This window comes from Rhinolophus hipposideros (assembly GCF_964194185.1).
Source record: "Rhinolophus hipposideros genome assembly, chromosome: X".
Taxonomy (NCBI): Eukaryota; Metazoa; Chordata; class Mammalia; order Chiroptera; family Rhinolophidae; genus Rhinolophus; species Rhinolophus hipposideros.
The window spans coordinates 112,580,479-112,593,142 of record NC_138046.1 but is presented as its reverse complement, the minus strand read 5'-3'; the positions used below and the strand labels follow the sequence as shown (position 1 = coordinate 112,593,142).

The following is a 12,664-nucleotide window of genomic DNA, read 5'->3' as shown; positions in this document are numbered from 1 at the left end:
AGGGCCACTGAGGCACAGGAAGAAAAAACATTGGACTTTCTCCTCAGGTTTTATAGCTCATCCTTTCAAATTTCTTTTCTGTGTCTGCTTTATAACATGTTAATCTATTCATGGAGAGTAATACATGTATATAACTTATCAGCAAAAGAAGTGTTTTAACTGATAAGAATGCACAATCAAAAACAGTTTGGAAACCACTGAGCATGAATGTAAGGAAATGCGTCCACCAAAGACCTTTTAGTATTTGAAAAATGCATTATTATCTGTTAATAATCCACTTGCCAAAAAGTTCCAACAAACTATTATATTGCATTAGCTAATCTTTTCTTTGAGTTTTTCTTTATCACACTACCTGGAGGTCATATGCAAGCTGAAAGCACCTAACAATGAACTGCTGTGATGCTCACCACATTCCTACAGTCACAATATTAGGGTAGCTCGAGTGTCAGTGAGACAATAAACGGGATCTTCTTTCACCCTTGCCAAGTATGACACAGCCAGAGATGACCCTCCCTTGGCACAGATACAAGTTAATTCATCAATAACTTCTTTGTGATTCTCAAATCTATTAGTCAATGGAATTTTATATGGGAAAGAACTTTATATGTGCTCTTTGCTTTAATAAAATTGGAATAGAAAAGTTTGTCATCTGACACAGGACTAATTTACATGTTGCAAATATAATTTGGGAGGAAATTCATTCCTGCATAAGCCCAGAATTCCTGAATAAATTAGATAACAAATTAAAATGTCATTGTAGCAGCAATACACTTCCTCATTAGGACTTGCTGACGGTTCCTATATATGCTCTGTGGTTTGCATGTGGTCTACACTTTGCCAACTTTCAGAAAATATTGATTCAAATTGCAAAAGAGCTGGTATTCTGCCAGTGCTCCAATGGCTGAACTGGCACGTTGAAAGAAAGTCAATCAGGAAGCAGACCTCACCAAGTGCTTGCCTCCTCTTGCAAAGCAAGCCTCTTCTAGAAGAAGAAAAGCAAGGGTTTAAAAAAGAGAGAAACCAGAAGATAAGTGAGAAGGAGACGAAGACGAAGAGGGCAAAAAGAAGAAAATAAAGGTGCTTTCATATTTTCAGTTGCAACAGTAGCCCCAGTGGACTTAATTGGTATTCATCTGAGGAAAAAAAATATCAAGGAAACCAATTGAAAATTATAAAAGAAAATAAAGGTCTGTTTTTGTCTTGAATGTTGAGTTCTGTGTTGTTTTGACTGTTGAGCACAGTGAATCAGATTTATAATGTGACTCTGCCCCTCACCCCTCCTTTGAAAATAAAAGGACTCTTTGTCTAGTCTTAAAATGTTTAGTAATTGGTGGCATTTTGTGGTAGCCTGGCATCTCAATCCCTCATCCTTCCTCATCCCACTACTGTGTCTTGTGATGTTGCATATGTGTATGACGTGTAGGTGTGGGGGGCGGGGGTCTTACTTATCTCTAATAAGAGCCACACTCCATTACTAGGAAATGTTTCTGTGTTCCGTCTCATTGTGATTTCTTGTTCAAATGTACTGCCCAAAGATAAATCTATACTCAATTATTTTTACAGCTGTCAAACCAGATTCTTTGTAGAATTATGTCGTCCTTTGGTTGAATGCTTTTATTCCCACTTAATGGCAAGAAGAGAAAAAAAATCTTTCAGTTTTTATTTAATAGCTATGTTTGTCACTTTTATATTAAATTTTTACTTGTCCTTCTTAGAGTAAAACTACATTAAAATTTTATTTAAAAAAAAAATCACTCATCTGGCCCAGTATCCCACAAACTTTAAGAACTAGGGAGAAAGAAAAATAGGTAAGAATGCTTTTTTAACAAAATATGTATTCCCTACAGTTTTAGGTAATATGGAAGGTTATTCGTAAAATAAAAATTTACTATGTAAAAATATGTCTGCCTCCTAAATCCTAAAACTATAATCCGAATCTCTTTTTCTCTTCACCTTCTTTCAAGAACTGAAAAACTAATAATACATTAGGCCACCTGATACCTAAACTACTATAATTCACATCTGTTAGGCCTCCCATTTCTCCCCCACTCTCTGCTCTATGAAATTACATCTAGCTTTAGATGCAGTTTTGCCTTGAGGCAAAAAGAATGATAACTACTAAGTAATTCCTCGGGGTCCTTTCCTGGCCTATGATTTCATGAAATGGAATTATGCTGTTCAAATATATCCTTGTTTTTACAACTCCATTTAGTTACTCTGAATGACCTTGTGATTTTGTGCCTTCCTGGTTCCAAACCATTCTTGATTAAAATTCCCTACCTCATTTCAATCTGGCTCTTAACCCACAAAGCAGTTCCTTTTTTTTACAGTCCTCCATTCACCCATCCCTCAGAATCCTCTAGGTGCTGCAAACATTCAAGAATGAGCCAACAGAGAATTAAAAAGCTGTAATTTAAAGGGATTTTTGTATTTTTAGATTATAGTTGTAATGTAGATATATGATTAGGAAATTAAAATTCATTATAAAGGAATTAGCAATAGCATGTGCTGGTGATAACAAGGAACTTTCTAATGGGAGACCTCAATAATCATACCTACCAATAGCTGCTAACCTCAGCAGCAAAGCCAAAAATTGAATGTGAAACTTAAATGAAGCTACTTTTTCATCTTAAAGGTGATCCCTTTAAGTTAAGGTACTGTATTTGTGGGCTTTGGGGGCAGTTGTAGGTACACTCTAAAAATTTTTTAAGAATGCTGTATTTTAAGGGCATCTCACGAATTCATTAACACCTGCTGTTAAATACACAGTTCAAATGATTCCTGACAAAATTAGCAGTATTGAATTCTTGTTAAAATCATGGATTCTGGAGCTAGACTGCCCGGTTGGAATTCTAGCTCCACAACTATAAAATGAAAATCAAATTGATCTACTCTTAGTATTCTTGTAAAGATTAAATGAGATTATGAATGTTAAGCATTTACCCTACTGCTTGGCACATGTTAATGTTAACTATTATTATTACCAATTAGAGAGTCTTTTTTTTTAACTATTTCAGAAAGCCTAAAATATTCACATGGACAACATCCCATATTTACTCCTTGGGCCAAAACAATTAGTACTCCTCAAATAGGACTCTTTGGCTCTCTATTACAGAAAATGTGATATAGCCCTCATCCTATCTACCACTCCAAGCAAAATCCAAGTTCATCTTTGTTTATCATTGTTGAGAAATATATGACATCAACACTCAGGCAATTAAAGAGCAAGATAGGGCTTGATTTGTTGAAATAGATCTGATTCTTTCCTGAACCAGCCTGTAAGATTTTTTTCTCAAAAACATTTAAATTTAATTGGAGTATTTTCTTCCCAGGTCTTACAAACACAAAGTAGCTTCTCTTAGTATGTGCCAGATTTTCCCTTACATTTGCATATAAATATATTCCCAATTTTCATTTAATTAAAGCATTACTATTGATAATTGATGATCATTTACTATATTTACAATGTGGCGAGCATAACTATGGCAGTCACATAAAACCTAGTAATAATCCTCGATGGCACATTATTGGAAGATTTTTTATAATCAGATAGGCTCCAATGAATGCCATTCCACCTTATGAAGTCTGGAAAAATGTTAAGAATCAGTTCATTTGCTAAACCAGGAGAGCTCTATTAATCAGCACTTCTATGCTTATCAATTTGATAAGGGATATTCATTAATGTTTTAAAATATTAAATTATGTGCAGGATTGTTTCTGTGTTGTGTACCTTTTGTACTCTAATTCTTTGAACTTAATGGACTCAATATATTTATAGTGATTTGCTATTAAAAGAATATTTTGTTAATCAAACATCCTATTATTTGATCATTCTGAAACAACTGGCTGCCTGTAACTAATTTACCCAGTATAACTAGCAGCTGTGGGTTTGTTTTTGTTTTTTTCTTTTAATGTAGTAGAGTGTTTTCCCAATCATTCATTATCCTGTTTTCAAAAGGCTTTGATTTTTTTAGTAGATTTTTGGAGTGTCAGATACCTGTTTATTACCCTGGATTCATTTTTCTCTCTTTTTGGACATTGCAGGTGAAAGTAGGGAAGAAAAGTTAGGAGACTCATTGCAAGATTTGTACAGGGCATTGGAGCAAGCCAGTCTGTCACCGCTGGGAGAACATCGCATTTCAACCAAGATGGAATACAAACTATCATTTATAAAGAGATGCAATGATCCTGTGATGAATGAGAAACTACACAGGCTGAGAATTCTCAAAAGCACTTTAAAGGTAAGAAAGGAAATAGAAGGAGAAAGTCCTTTCAATAGATTCATTCCTGAGCTAAAAGGCAATTACCAGATACACTAGATGAAGAAATACAAAATGGGGTGGGGGTATGAGGGAGACAGGTAAACAGGAAGAAACTAAAACTGAGCTGTTCCTATAGCATAATAAGTGTATTGGTACAGAGGAAATAATTTTATCTTTTCATTAACATCTCAAAGCCCTGACTAAATATTATGTGACTTAGTTCTAGTAGAAAACAGGATGTAATTAATTTTTTTCCTAAAATTACAAGGCTGGTGTTATGCCTCAGTCTTTGGTTTTCCTAAGATAAAGGTGCCATGTAGTTTAATTAATATAGTTATTAAAAGAACACAGCATGCATGTAGAATGCAGTAGTGGGTGCTAAAAGGGTTTGTGATATTTCATGTCTATTTCCTGCGACACATTTGGAGTGAAGCCACAGTGATTCGTGTTCCATGTAGAAATTTCATAATTGTTCTGTTTACACTATCAGTTCCCAGTTCTCATGTTACTTTCTTGTTATACATTTCCATAAGAGCTTACATTGTCTCGGTCTTCTTATAATGTTACCACCAGATTAGGGAAAAGGTGATGGGGAGAGGAGAGCAGAGAAGCAGGAAGTTGAAAGAGGCAGAAAAGTGAGCCCCCCGCACTGTGTGTGTGGGGGGGGGGGGCTGCCACACAAACTCTCCCTAAGCCTGCCCTGCACCCTTCAAAAATCAAAACCAAAAAGAAACTATCAGAGTAGGATGTGACACAGTAATTTCAAGAAACAAAAAATCAAAGGACTCCTTTGGGAAATATTTCAGATTCATAGTATGTTGCTGACGTTTTGTGATTTTGAAACATAGATGAGTACCAAAGAGATAAACGACATAGAAAATGCATTATTTGAAAAAATTTCCTGTAGCATGCAACCAAGTTTTCAGAGTCAATTAGTTTTCCATCAGTATTCATGAAAATACTATTCAAGTCTGTGGGACAACCTAATGGCCTTTCAGTAACTAAGACCAGAATTTTTAAGAACTATAATATTCATAAGAATAATTCTTGTGGCCAGTCCTGCTCCAAAGACATCCTTATCCTCCCACATTACAGACCCCCACCTTCACCCCCCAGGTCCAAACTGCCTAGTTGTGACAGCACTTTGAAGCAGGTCAGGCTCAAGTATTTTAAAGACCTGCTCCTCTTTCTCTCTCTCTCTCTCTCTCTCTCTCTCTCTCTCTCTCTCTCTCTCTCTCTCTCTCTCTCTCTCTGACCCTCGCCCCTATCTTTTATGATATGTAGATTCCCCAAAAGTGTTTTTTTCCAGTAGCAAATAATATGTTCAGTTCAATGAATACTGATGAGTCACGGGGTACGTGATGCTGTGCCCAACTCTCTGGGGCAAACAAAGATGACAAAAACTCACTGTAAAGAAATGCCCCTCATTGGTAAAATGAACTATAGAGCCCTATACTTTGTAGTGTGGGAAATTAATAGTAAATGGATATCTCCCATTAGGGAAGGACAACCTCCAGCGTAAAGGGAGAGCCATTTTGCATTGCAGCCCCCTGGTGCTACAGGGAGGAAGCCAGAACTGTCACACAGCAAATGTTATGTATTTGTAGTGACAGGAGGGCCACGCTCTCTCTCATGCAAGCATGAGGAACTGACCTTCTAGCAGGAAAGACAGGACAGTGCAAAAGTAACTCAAGACATAGAATGTGGTAAATCCACTCAATGGCAGTGATAAAGTGTTAAAGGGCATCAATGAGGTAGAGAATATTTTATCCAATTGTTGAAGGAAGGCTTCAAGAAATCAGAGGTGTTTGCACTGTATCTTAAAGAATGAAAGAGGTTTCCATAGGCAGAGATGGGGAACAAGAGACAAAATAAACCACACAGAGTGGGTGATACACTAGGATATGAGTCTAAATACCTGAATTTGAGTATATCATAGCCATTTATTGTGGGTGTCTTGATTTTTAGCCTATTAACTTTTTATTTTAAACTTGAACGAAAGTTTGTCTGCATCTTAACTGTTGAATCCTTTTGCTTTTCAGGCCAGAGAAGGGGAAGTAGCCATTATTGATAAAGTCCTAGACAATCCAGATTTGACATCTAAAGAATTCCAACAATGGAAGCAGATGTACCTCGATCTTTTCTTGGATATCTGTCAAAATACCACCTCAAATGACCCATTAAGTATTTCTTCTGAAGTAGATGTAATCACTTCCTCTCTAACACACACTCATTCATACATTGAAACGCACGTGTAAGTGTTTTCTGCCTTCAGGCCATCTGGTACCTCCTGGTACTTTGAACAAGTATATAAGGTAGTTTTTATATCAATGTGTGGGACACTTGACAGGCTATACTTCAGTGTCACCAAACTATATGAAACAAACTATATATGGTCATTATACCATTGTCTTTAATGAGCATTTGTATATTTTATATGCAGTTAGTGCTCAGCTTATGTTAACCGTGTGCAAAATCAACTGTCTTCAATGACTTAAAATTAACTTTTGCAAACAATTCTGAAGACAGGTGGTCTTCAAGTAGAACAAAACACAAAATGGCAGTTTTCTAAGGTCATCTTTTCTCCCTTTAAGTTAATTTTATATAAATAAGACTTCAAAAGTAAATCACATTTTTTCAGGTGCAGACATCCTTGTGGGTGGGAAAGAATTTAAACCTTTTTTATATTTATTAAAATGTCCTAAGAATTTTCTTAAACATTGCACAAAGTTTAATGCTGTAGTTTTATTTTTGTGAAATGTAGATGTGCATACAAGAGTTAAGCAAACTAGAAGAGCATCAACATAAGAAAAGTTCAGGTATCTGATATTCGTCTTAATAGTCTATTAACTCGTGAAAGCTGGTTAATGGAAATACTATTCCAAATCTATGGGGACACTTACTGGTGTATCAGGGCAAAGCTTTGTAAGATGTTTTTGTAACTAAAACCAAAATTGAAGATAGAGCTGCTTTATTTTCTTGGTTTAAATCTTCCTTTATTTTTGTAGTGATGAAATGCTGATTGTGTACAGAGGAATTTGAGAATGGATTTTTTAAAATACACGTAATTCACCCAGAAAGGCAGCTAACAGATACTGATATATATGTAATTTCAGCCCAAACTCATGTTTTTAAACTCCAACTTTTAAAATACTACAAGGTATAAACTGAAATGAATCAACTTTCCAGTTAGTTTCCAATTTCCCCCCTAGTCCATTAATTAAACTTACATAATTTTACTTCACGCAGGGAAGTAAAATATGTTTTGTTACAGGCTGATGTATGTTATTATATAGAAAAAATGTTGAGAACTAAAAATGTACCTCTCTCCTGAGGAGCAAGAGGGTGATGGTCATTTAGAGATCTGTCACACTGAATTATATGAGAAACGATTTATAGAGGTTTTTCCTAGCTTCATGAATTGTTCTATAGAGTGGATGAAGTCTATGAAAAAGTCCTCTTCATATATTTCCATTTATAAGCATCTCGTTTTTGAAAGTGATCACAGCATGATAATGACTGTGCTGCTTTTTAGTGTCTGGCTGCATAACGTACAAGTCACAATTTGCTGTTTCTTTAGGAGGAGGAAGGGACCCTCCTTTACTATTCTATATCCTAAAATCTACTTCTAATCAGCTTTATACTGTTGCCTGTACAGCTCAGTGAATGTACTTTCATCATCTCTAAGAGTTCAGATATATGCCAGTGAATATTTTTGCTGTAGAGGAGAAAGTAAAAACTCCACAGCGGGGATCTTTTTCTTTGCTTTTGAAACCACCATTGAATCACTATCGTTTTGCAGACTTTGCACAACTGTACAGGAGAGTGGCCTTTCTACAGCACATTTTCAGTAATCCTATATTTAGTCAAAATGGATGAGAAATCATGTATTAATGTTTGTATGGAATTTTGAGTCCAGTGTAATATTTTTATCATTTAAAAAAACCTATTTGTAAAAACATTTATTTACTGCATGGATATTGACGCACATTAAATTTGTGGGATTTTGTATATGTAAAAAAAAAAAAAAAAAAAACACAAAAAAACCTCTTGTCCTAAAATGAAGTGTGCTTGTTACAGGTGTTTAGACTTGTTGATGTTTACTAGACCAAATGTGTACATTCACTTAAAAATATCTGTACCTGATGGATGTCATGGATACAGTGGCCAGGTTGTGCCCTGTAAACAGCAAGCAGTTGATGGAAAGATTAGCTGTGTTGCTACTAAGCAGCTTTTCCTTTTGTAAAGTCAGCTGTGTTGTTTTAAATGGTAAAAATTAAACTAATGAATTTTAAAAGACTTGTGGCTAGCCTAGCATGAACGAGACCTTTTAACACTATATATCTGTACATTTTATTGCATTAGTTTCAAATCTAGGAAAGAGGCAGCACTGTAAACTGAAGTCAAATAAATTCGGCTCTTAATGCATCCTCATAAAGTACCTACTTTATTCATAAAGTCCTCACCATATTTCTTTGTGACACAATCACACAGCCACCTTTCCAACCCTCCACAGTTACAAGTTCTAACTGCCACTCCATTGGTGGTACAATGAAAAATCAACTATACAGTGTATACAAGCATTGTCTCTGAGACCCTGTAAAATCAAGCTGGTTTCACATTTACCTGATGTGAACTTGAAATTGTCACCAACTTCTCTGTTTCCTTTCTCTGTGATTCTTTGGGAAATTGGGGAGGGTGGGTGGAGGAGCCACGAAAAATAAGGTTGTTTTTTTGTTTTTGTTTTTTCAGTATAACCTACAGCATGTCTACAGAATGAACATTTAAAGAGGATGAAAGAAATAGGGTTTTATTTTTGTTAGGTGTTCAACTTAACCAGAAGAGCCTCATTATTATGGGTAAGGGTTGCTAAAATAAAACTTAAAACCAATGAGCTGCCTAAAGCTTAAGGCAAAAGCAGACAAAGGGTAATGAAGGATGAGGGACAGAAAAACTTAACCTATGTCATTTTCTCAAAAAAAGGGGAAACAAAAAAAGGTGCTCTCTTAAGATTTTTTTTTCCCTCTGAGTTCCGTATTTATAGTACACTGTCAGAACAGAACCATGGTTCTGGGTGATAAAATCATGGTTCTCCTCACAGTGATTTCGTGGTGTTTAACCAAGGCACTTTCCCTTCACTGTTTATTCAGATAATGCCATGTTCTAGGGCTATTTATGACAGCCTTTATAGCTAATGATTTTCTGGGTCTTGTATATAACTTATTATGGTACACTTTTGGCCATTTGTTTGTTTGGCACAAAAGTAATCACTGTTTAGCACCTAGGGAAACACTTCAATTGTCAGAGGGAAATAGGGTCATATTTTCCTTTTGAAAGCCCATCTCTACCTCAGCATGAGAATTTCTAGAAATCCCTAGCTCACTGAAGTTGATTCATATATCCTATTTGACCCATCCTGTCTCCATTCTCACCTTAAAGGGAAATGGCCCTCTTTGGCCAAGCCCTTGTTTGCCTCCTTAACCTTCAGAAGCCACTCTGTTCCCAGAGTCCCATTCTTAGGAAAAACCCACGTATTTCTCTGTAAACTTGCCCAAGCACTATTTTCTCCTCTGTCGCCAGAGACTGCCCTAACTCCTGAGGCCCAGCAGTAAATCTGGAGCTTCTCTGGTCTCTCCCTCCCTCTCCTCGTCCCCACCCTCGGCCAGCTGCAGCACTGCGCACTGCAAGCCACTCCAAGCCCAGGGCAGCGCACAGTCTATGTCCTCCCAGCGGTCCAGGTCGAGATCATAGCCCACCACGTTGCGGGTTGGCACCTGGCGCGAACCCCGCCACTTGACACCGCCCAGCAGCAGCGCTGTCTCCTCCACCACGGCCAGCCCGTAGCAGAAGCGGTCGTAGGGCAGCGGCCGCAGTCGAGTCCACTGGTCGGTGCCCGGGTCGTAGCGCTCGATCTCAGAGAAGGGTTCGTAGCGCCCCAGAAAGGCGAACACCGCGCCACGCAGCGCAGCCATGTGGTGCCCGAAGCGGGCCGTGCCCATAGGCGCCCTTTTGCTCCACGCCCGTTCCCCAGGACCCAGGGCGTATACGTCCCTGAGGCTGCTCCCGCCGCCCTCGCCTCTCCCCGCCTTGCCCCCGGAGATATACACGACGCCACGGTCCCCGACAGCCCCCGCGTGACCGTGAAGCGCCCGCGGGAGCGCCCCGGCCGCCGTCCAGCGGTCCCGGCGCAGGTCGTACATCTCCACCGAGGCCAGTGCCTCGCCGCCCGCACCGAGGCCCCCGACAGCCAGAAGCCCCTCGCCCAGGGCGCCGCACCAGAAGTGCGCCCGCGCTTCTCGCATAGCGGGCACCGCCGTCCAAGTGTGGAAGCGAGGGTCATAACGGTGCACTTGGGCCGTGACTTCCCGCGGGCCGTCAGCCAAGGCAGAGAAGGCACTGCCCAAAGGGCTCTCCCCGCCTAGAACGAACAAGAAGTTGCCCGCGGCGCACACGCTGTGCCCCAGTAGCGGTGCGGGCAGCCGCGTCAGTCTGCACCAGCGGTGGTTGTACACGTCGAAAGCCACCACGTCCTGGGTGAGCTCCCACTCCTCCTGTTCCTCTTCCTCCTCCTCTTCCAACTGCTCCTCTTCCTCCTCCTCGGGCTGGGCTGCGGCGCCCCTGCCCCTGGCTGCACCCCGTGGGGCCGCAACCTCCTCAGTCTCCGCCTCCCTCGCCCTGCGCCCCCCGACCAACAAGATGCGGGTTTGGGGACTCCGGACACTGGTCTGCTCGCCCTGCACGAGAGGCTGGCGGGACGGCGCCGTGTGGTAGTTGAGGGCCTGGATGATGAGGCCCTTGACCCGGGCGGGAAGCGCGAGGCCAGAGCCCGAGTACATGCGCCGTAGCACGTTGGCCGGCACCAGGCCGAAGCGGACGCGCTCGAGCAGCTCGGCGCAGTGGGCCAGGCGCTTGGCCTTGGGCTCCCGCCGCAACCAGGCCAACGCCAGGCCTAGCAGCCGGTACTCGGGCACCCGGGCCACGTCGGGGGCACCCAGCACGGCCTTCAGCGACGCGGGGTTGAGCTCCAGCAGCCCCATAGGGCCAGCGCCCCTCGCCAGCAGCTCCCGCAGGTGACGCACAATGCAGCGCTCTGACGCGTCCAGCGTGTGCGCCAGGCCAAAGCGCGCTGCCACGTTGGCGGCGAAACAGCAGTTCTCCGGGGCCAGTTGGCGCTCCAGGTAGCGGCCGCACAGCCCCAGGGCCTCTGTGACCTGCAGGTAGCTGGCGGCCTCCAGTGTGTCCTCCACGGTGTCCATGGACAGCGGCAGCCAGGCGGTGTAGATGAAGTCGAGCAGGCGCTGCAGGCCGGCCGCCGACGGCACATGCAGGTGGATCACGGACTCCCGGGATTCCCGGGTGTGGCTCTTGAACAGGGCCCTGAAGTAGTCGCTGGAACACGCGAGGAGCGACCGGTGCGCCGGGAACTCGCTGCCCTCGGCCTCCAGTGTCACGTCGCACAGGAAGCCCTCGGCCCGCAGGGCCTGGTAGCCGGTAAGCAGCGCGCTGCCATGAGCTTTGCAGTAAGACAGGAAGTAACTCATGATGCCCAGGGCGGGAAGCGGCCAGGAGGGGGCTGGGGCCAGCCGTGCGCGGCCGGAGGCATCTCGGGGCCCGGCACCCCCAGGACACTCAAACGTGAGCCGCAAAGGCCCTAGCAGGTGCTCGGTTTTGCCTGTTCAGTTTAAAGCGGGGGGCTTCTTTGCCCACGTCCGCAGAGCTCCCGTTGCCCCCTTCGGAGCCAGTTCGATTGTGGAACGGTTTCCAAAGGCCCTAGTGGTGGAGGGTGCGGAGTTTGGAGTTTGTCGGGGCAGGGGGGCGGGGTGCAGAGTTTGGTTTTGGCGGCTGCCGAGGCTGTCAGCGCGTGGCCCAAAGCTCCCTCCCCGGCCCAGTGTGAGGAACCCACACCTGCGCAGGGGCCGCAGGGGCCGCGCACCATCACCTGGAAGGGCCGAGCTGCGAGGGGACCGACTCCCGAGGGTGCTGGATCTCCGACGGCCCAGATGCGCAGATGTAGCCCGGCTCGCGGTGTCCCGGGAGTGTGAGGCGAAGGCTCTGACCTCCCGGGGATGGACGAGGAGGACGGGTTCTGCGGGCACCCGCAAGGGCCGGGGACAACTGGCTATGGGGCAGGGGGGGTGAGAGTGTTCCGCGCGGAGGATCAAATCAGATCCTGGGGGATTAGGGCGGGGGTGCGCTAGTCAGCTCGGCCGGTCGGAGGCGTGATTGGGTGCCACACATAACAGGCCTGTAGCTCACAGCGACAGGAATAGCGCGCGGCCTCGGCCTCCCCGGAGCGCCCCGCCCGCACCCCGGCTGCTGGCCGCTAACCGTGGGCTGTGGCGCGGGAGGAAGCAGCCTGGGCCTGTGGCCTGACTCCGGTGACCCGGCGAGCCGCCGGCCAC

The 12,664-nt window shown here is 43.3% G+C and overlaps 2 protein-coding genes across 5 annotated transcripts in view; one reads left to right on the top strand and one right to left on the bottom strand.

Annotated features, from left to right (window-relative positions):
• Nucleotides 1–8,689, top strand: part of CNKSR2 (connector enhancer of kinase suppressor of Ras 2) — a 294,974-nt gene extending 286,285 nt beyond the window's left edge. For all 4 annotated transcript variants that reach the window (XM_081043819.1, XM_081043822.1, XM_081043821.1 and 1 more), the window contains 2 exons: nucleotides 4,045–4,241; nucleotides 6,305–8,689. In XM_081043819.1, the coding sequence (XP_080899945.1) occupies nucleotides 4,045–4,241; nucleotides 6,305–6,520 (413 nt within the window). In that variant the 3' untranslated portion in view covers nucleotides 6,521–8,689. The remainder of the gene's footprint in view (nucleotides 1–4,044; nucleotides 4,242–6,304) is intronic.
• Nucleotides 8,663–11,803, bottom strand: KLHL34 (kelch like family member 34; the record flags this gene model as incomplete). The annotated part of the gene is made up of 1 exon (XM_081043825.1): nucleotides 8,663–11,803. The coding sequence occupies one exon, from the start codon at nucleotides 11,801–11,803 to the stop codon at nucleotides 9,851–9,853; it is 1,953 nt and encodes a 650-aa protein (XP_080899951.1). The 3' UTR covers nucleotides 8,663–9,850.
• Nucleotides 11,804–12,664: the final 861 nt, after the last annotated feature.